This window comes from Zingiber officinale, chromosome 2B (assembly GCF_018446385.1).
Source record: "Zingiber officinale cultivar Zhangliang chromosome 2B, Zo_v1.1, whole genome shotgun sequence".
Lineage (NCBI taxonomy): Eukaryota > Viridiplantae > Streptophyta > Magnoliopsida > Zingiberales > Zingiberaceae > Zingiber > Zingiber officinale.
Window position 1 is genome coordinate 67,328,349 of NC_055989.1, and position 7,382 is coordinate 67,335,730.

A 7,382-nucleotide genomic window follows, 5' to 3' on the forward strand; every position below is an offset into this window, starting at 1 on the left:
TTTTGATGAGATAGTGGAAAAAGCTGCTTCCTACATTAAGGTAGAAGAAGCACAAGCAGCTCGAATGAAGGCCGAAAGACCGCCTCTTGCCGCCAACAAGCAAGAGAGAAGAGCGCCTCAACCACCTCCACAACCTTTACTGCGAGTCCGGGAAGCTAGACCTGCCTTTCATCCCGGGCCAGAAGTTCGACCTGCCCCTAGAGTTGCTGCTATACATATTCCCCGACCAGGGCCAGGGAGTAATCGGTATTGCACCTATCATAGATCTCACACACATGATACTAACAGATGTTTTCAGTTTGCTCGAGACTCTAAACGAGCTACAGAGATGGGTTTGCCCCCGCCCGAGCTAGCGCCGCAGTTAATCAAAATGATGGAAGAACAAAGGATGGCAGGGCAGGCCGGATCATCTCGTCCTGACCTAGCGGGACCTAGCACTCATCAGCCTGGCCGGGGAAAAGAGCAGGAAGGATCACGAGAAGTCGAAAACAGAGGTAACGCAGCTGTTAGAGAGATCGACATGATTTCTGGAGGGCCGACCAACGGAGATTCAGGGAGAGCACGTAAGTCTCATGTTCGGCGATTGGAGGTTCATGCTGTCGGATGCAGTCAGGAGCAAGCTGCTGGCCCTGTTCTTAGCTTCGGGCCTACAGACCTGGAGGGTCTGGAGTTGCCTCATGACGATGCGCTCATCATCAAAGCCATCATTGCCAATAGTCGAGTGGCTCGGGTTTTTGTCAATACCGGGAGCTCGGTTAACATTCTATTCAGGACTGCATTTGAAGAAATGCAGATTGATGCTGCTGAACTTCAGCCAGTGGCTACATCTCTATATGGGTTTACCGGCAATGAAGTGAAGCCTATGGGCCAGATTAAGCTGGCAATATCTTTGGGACCGAGCCACTGGTGCGCACAAGGAGGAGCACATTTATAGTAGTGGACTCCCCTTCTTTCTATAATGTTATTCTAGGGAGGCCCGCCCTGCACAAATTTAGGGCTGCCGTCTCGACCTTTCACCAAAAAATCAAGTTTCCTGTGGGCAAGCAGGTCGGGGAAGTTAAAGGAGAACAAAAGGTTTCTCGGCGTTGCTATATTGATATGGTCCGAGTGGAGGCTTGGAAACATCTAAGGATGCAGGACGGAGGTGTTCATGTAGTTCAAGAGGAGCCCCTTCCTACAGCTGAGGAACCCATCCCTTGGGAAGAAATACAACTACACGCTGATAGACCTGAGAGTCTGACCAGGGTGGCAAGTGACCTTCCTCCTCCCCTCAAAGAAAAATTGATTCAGTGTTTAATCCACAATCGGGATGTATTTGCCTGGTCTACTGAGGAGTTGCCCGGGGTCAAGCCAGAAGTGGCTGAGCACAAGTTGCATCTACTACCTGACTCCCGACCCATGAAGCAAAAGAAAAGAAATTTCTCAGCTGACCAGAATAAAATAATAAGAGCAGAGGTAGATCAACTCAAAAAAGTAGGACATGTTCGAGAGGTTAATTTCCATCCTGGCTATCCAATGTAGTCTTGGTGAAGAAGCCCAACAATAATTGGAGAGTATGCATTGACTTCCGGGACCTCAACCGAGCTAGCGCCAAAGATTGCTATCCTCTGCCCCGGATTGATCAAATGGTAGATTCCACAGCTGGATGTGAAAGAATATGTATGCTGGACGCCTACCAAGGGTATCATCAGATACCTCTAGCCCGGGAAGACCAAGAGAAGGTTAGTTTTATTACGGCTGACAGTACTTTCTGTTATACGGTCATGCCCTTTGGTCTCAGGAACAACGGAGCCACTTACCAGTGAATGATGGATAAAATCTTCCGGGAGCAGATCGGGCGAAATGTGGAGGTTTATGTAGACGACATACTCATCAAATCCCCGTTGGCCGAAAACTTGATCAAGGATGTGGAAGAAACATGCAGGACTCTCCGACAGTATGGGATGAAACTCAATCCCCTGAAATATTTATTCGGGGCTAAAGGAGGAAAATTCTTGGGTTACCTGGTGACCGAGCGAGGGATAGAGGCCAATCCTGAAAAAGTTCAAGTGCTCAAGGATATGCAGCCTCCTCAGAATTTAAAAGAAACCCAGAAGCTGGTCGGCAGAATAACAGCCCTGTCAAGGTTCATTTCCAGATCTGCGGACCGGGCCGCTCCTTTCTTCAAAGTGCTAAGGAAGGCTTCCAAATTCCAGTGGGATGAAGAATGCACTAAGGCTTTTGAAGAGCTGAAAAAGTATCTGGAGACCTTGCCCTCTCTTTTTAAACTAGTTATAGGAGAACCTTTGTGGGTTTACTTGTCAGCTACCCCTGAGGCTGTAGGGGCAGTGCTTGTTAAAGAACATGACAATATACAACGACCAGTGTATTTCTTCAACCATTTATTGAAGGGAGCCGAGTCCCGATACACGGCACTCGAGAAGTTGGTTTACGGATTGGTTCTTATGGCTCGACGGTTACGACCTTACTTTTTATCGCATCCAATCACCGTCTTAACTAACAACACCATGGGAAGAGCACTGACCAACGTAGAAGTTGCAGGTCAGCTTATCAAATGGGCCATAGAATTGGGAGAATATGATATTCAATACCAGCCGCGCACTGCTATTAAGGCACAAGCCTTGGTAGATTTCTTAATAGAAGTACATCAAATCAGCCTTGAAGAAACATGGAAGATCTATGTGGATGAGTCTGCTAATCATCATGGAAGTGGGGTTGAGGTCTTAGTAATATCTCCTCAAGGGGATATACTCCAGGTGGCAGTGCGATTGAATTTCCGAGCCACGAACAATGAAGCAGAGTACGAGGCTTTACTGGCTGGATTGCAAGCAGCTCGGCATGTTGGGGCAGCTCGGGTAATCATCTATTTAGATTCCCAGCTGGTGGCTCAGCAAGTGGCAGGCAACTTTATTATAAATGGTGATAAATTGCAAATGTATAGAGAAGCTTATGAGAAGATGAAGGCAGAATTTGCTAAGGTCACTGTAACAAAGATACCCAGGTCGGAGAATGAGAGGGCGGATGAGTTAGCAAAGATGGTCAGTTCCTTAACTACTTGGGTACTGGATCGATCAGCGGCACAAACCTTTCTGATAGCACAGATAGATTTGCAAAATAATGCAGAAGCAACTATTGATTGGCGGACACCCGTAACTAGTTATCTCAGGCATGGTATCTTACCGACCGACTCCGAGGAATCTCGGTTGGTAAGGAGGCAGGCTCACGCTTATGTCCTGATCGGGGACCAACTCTACTAGAGGTCCTTCTCTCGACCCTTACTTAAATGCCTAAGTATGGAGGAAGCTGATCAGGCCCTGCGAGAAATACATTTGGGATGCTGTGGCAATCATGTGGGCGGTCGAACATTATCTCGCAAGGTGCTCTTGGCCGGGTATTTCTGGCCTACTTTACAGAGGGATGCGCACAAACTGGTAAACACATGCTTGTCCTGCCAGAAGCATCAAAACTTGACCCATCGACCTACAACCCTATTGAGAACATCTATAGTGTCCTGTCCTTTTGATCAATGGGGCATGAATATCGTGGGACCATTTCCAATGGCACCAGGTCAGAGGCGCTTCTTGTTAGTGGTCGTGAATTACTTTTCTAAATGGGTAGAAGCAGAAGCCCTGCCCCGGATTACGGAAGACGCTGTTATCCAGTTCCTGTGGAAGAACATTCTTTACAGATTTGGTATTCCTCACAAGCTGGTGTCCGATAATGGAAGGCAATTTCAAGGACAAAGAATACAGGCTTGGTGCAGGGGATTTGACATAACGCAAGCATTCACTTCAGTAGCTTATCCTCAAAGTAATTGTCAGACCGAGGTAATTAATAGAGAAATAGTTAGGGGTCTTAAGGTCAAGCTAGATCATGTTGGAGGCAATTGGGTGGAAGAGTTACCAAGCATTCTGTGGGCTTATCGTACAACACCCCGGGAGAGCACAGGTCTGACACCGTTTCACTTGGTTTATGGCAATGAGGCAGTGGTACCCATAGAAATTGGGGTATCGTCTGTTAGAAGGATATTATACGATGAAGGAAATGCAGAACGTCGGTTGGCTGAGCTAGATCTTATTAGTGAGACCCGCGACCAAACAGCAGCTCGGTTGGAGGCTTATTGACAAAGAATGAGACAAAATTACAACAAAAGAGTAATTCCTCGATTCTTTGGAGAGGGAGATCTGGTCTGGAAGCAAATCAAGCCGGTAGGGGACGTGACTAAGCTAGCACCACAATGGGATGAACCTTATAAAGTCATTAAAAAGTTAGCCTCCGGAGCTTATTACTTGCAAGATGAACAAGGCAAGAAGCTAGATCGGCCTTGGAGCGCTAATTATCTACGACCTTATCGAGTCTGAAGGGATAGGCCGAGAAAGTCATTAAAAAGTTAGCCTTCGGAGCTTATTACTTGCAAGATGAACAAGGCAAGAAGCTAGACGGCCTTGGAGCGCTAATTATCTACGACCTTATCGAGTCTGAAGGGATAGGTCAAGAAGTGCAGATCGAGTGAAAAGCTGAGCTGTGACTCATCTTATAGAGGGGACTAGCAGATCGAGGAAAAGTAGATCGGAAGAAACGAGAAATGTGAAAGCAGAGTATATGTAAAACGTTATGGCAAAGCTAAGCAATTTAAAGCAAGCATTGGAAGGGGAATACAAAAACATCAAAGTATTTTACAAATAATTTTTGAATCATTATGTACCAAAAAGTCAAAAAAGGTCAGTCGAAAGGGGCAAATATTTCATCTGGAATCTCTTTGATGATCCGATCGTGGTCTAAGAATTCAGGAGGGGGAATGGATTTTAAATAGTCCTGCTCATGAAGTTGTCGCAAAGCCCCGCCCGCCCCGTAGATAACAGAGGTGGAAAAGCGATGTCCCACCTGTGCACAAAATTCTGGGGAATGCAAATATCCGGCCCAGTGTCGCAGGCAACGATCATTTTCACCTTCTCTGTAATGGGCCAGAGCTGTGGACACGCCCTCTGTGGTAGCCCTAGCCTGAACTAGTTCGCTTCTGGCAGTGGCTAATTCTGTTGCTTGGGAAGTCAGTTGGGTCTCTCTAGATTTCAAAAGGGCCTCCTGCGATTTTAATTGTTGGTCCTGGTCTTGTATCAGAGTTTCAGCCGCGTACAGTTTCTGAACCAGCTGGTCCATGGCTCTCTGATGCTCTAAAGCCTGCTGATCCCTACTTTGTTGGTGTACATTATCAGCCTGACTCTGCTTCTCCTTAAGCTCTTCAAGTTCTTGCTCAGTTAGGGCTAGGGACACTTCTAGACTATTTTTCCTATTGGTCAAAGATTTTATCTCCGCTCGTAGGGCATGGCTGGCCTGGGCAGGATCATTCAGTTGTAATTCCAGTTCAGCAACATGGTCTCACAACATCTTATTCTGATGATGGGTGGCATGGAAGGAATGGTTCATTATCATAGATTTTGCACAGGCCTGACATATGCAAGAAGTATCTGATCAGAGCAGGGAAAACAACAGTCGGGAAATTTTTGAGGGTTACCTTGATATATAACTCTGCAAATTGGTCTATCTGGGCCGGAGGAGGCAAAGAATCCATCTGTCGCAGGCTTTCTTCCCATACAGTGGCCAGACGACCTTTTATTTTCAGAGAGCTGGTGGGAACATCCGTTTGAGACCATAACTGTGTTTCAGAAGGAAAAGTAGTATAGTAGTCTTGATAAGTAAGCGGAGGGGGGCCGGAAGGACCCGCGGCTGAGCCAGGAGTAGCTGAAGGATCGGCGGTTGCACCAAAGGGAGCAGAAGATGGTCCCTGAGGGGGCTCCGCAGGGGGGGGGGGTAACTAAAGGGCAGATTGAAGGGCAGCCTCATCACCCTGAGCATGTTGCGCGCTGAATGGTTGAGTGAATGGGGGCTCGGCCTGATTACTGGATGAAATAGGAGGGTCATCTGCATGGCTCGGGATTGGAGGTGGAGTCACCTGGTGGGATGGGGTAAAGTCAGCTGCATGCGGAGGAGAAGGAATCGGAGAGGGGCACGAGTCTGGTATCGCGCGAGGGGCACCACGCCGACGCCTTTGAGATAGTGGCTAGACGTCAGAATCGGAGTCATCTGAGGGTGATCGAGCCCTGCGTCTAGAAGGACTGGAGACATTCTGGCTCAAGTGATCATTTGCAGCACGGGCTCGACGAGCTGCTTGGTAAGCATCACGAGAGGCAGAGCTGGTAAAGGGAATATTGCCTGTACCCCCACTAAGGCCCGTCAATCTTTCGCCAAGGCCCCGATCAGGGATATAAGTGGATCTAGGAGCACTAACAGGGGGCAATGGTGTTGATGGAGCAGGCCGGGCCGCACGGGGGGCCTGAGGGCAAGTGGGAGCCCGAGGACGCACGGGAGTAGCCGGCCGAGGACGGGAAACAACCCGGGGGCGAGAGGGAGCGGCCGATCGAGGGGCTCTAGCCGTCCGAGGGCGAGTAGGAGGAACCAGCAAAGAAGGTAGAGCAGCATGAGACCCTTGCCGATGGGGTCTGCGCGGAGGATGAGACGAGGAAGCCCTGCCGATGGAGGGTGAGAACGAGTGGGGAAGTGCTCTTCTCTCCAGGATAATTCGCCCTCGCCTCATTATCTCCATGTCACTCAGAGGGAGGGGATGAACCTCTGAAGCATAGGTTAGGATTTCAGCTGCATAGGGTAAAGGATGGAATTATTTTCCCTAGGCCTCCAGAAGAAATATTTATGCAGTAATGACAAAGCAGAAAGAAAAACTTACCCAGGGAGCGAGGCGTCTCTTGGGTCAGATGGCTCAGGCGAAAGTAGGATAACAGTTCCTCAGACAGTAGACGCATTAGATTAATACGCCAGCCGGCTAGGCGAGATGAGGCTTCCGAATAAGAGGCGTCCAGATGAAATTCACCCAGCTCGGGAGAGGATGAGAGTGATTGTTGCCATAGCAGAGGCCACTCCACGTCGCGAGGAAAAGCAATAAAGAAAAATTGGTTTCTCCAGCTAGGGTCGGAAGGCGGTAAGGAGGAGAAAAAATTAGTGCGAAGACGGGGTTGAAAATGAAATACGCCTTTTTCTTGGCGCCGTAGGGTGAAGAAACAATGAAATAAGTGGGCGGACCAGGATATTTCGCACACTTCGCACAGAATTACGAAGCCATAAAGGATTCTTATGGAATTTGGTGTCAGTTGCCCCAGAGAAATATGGAAATAGCGATTTATGTCGGTAAAGAAAGGATGTATAGGAATGCGAAGGTCAGCCACAAATTGTTCTCTAAAAAAGGTGCTGGAGCTAATAGGGGGATTAGAGAATCGATGTACTCCAGTGGGGATGATCACTTGCACGTCATCCTCGACCCCATAGGTGTAACGTAAGTCATCTCGAGCACATTCATCGAAAGAGGAAGAGCC

The 7,382-nt window shown here is 48.3% G+C and overlaps 1 protein-coding gene across 1 annotated transcript; it reads right to left on the reverse strand.

Moving 5' to 3' along the window:
* Positions 1-6,058: 6,058 nt before the first annotated feature.
* Positions 6,059-6,601, reverse strand: LOC122048322 (predicted GPI-anchored protein 58). The gene has a single exon (XM_042609908.1). It carries the CDS (start codon positions 6,599-6,601, stop codon positions 6,059-6,061), a length of 543 nt encoding a protein of 180 aa, XP_042465842.1.
* Positions 6,602-7,382: the final 781 nt, after the last annotated feature.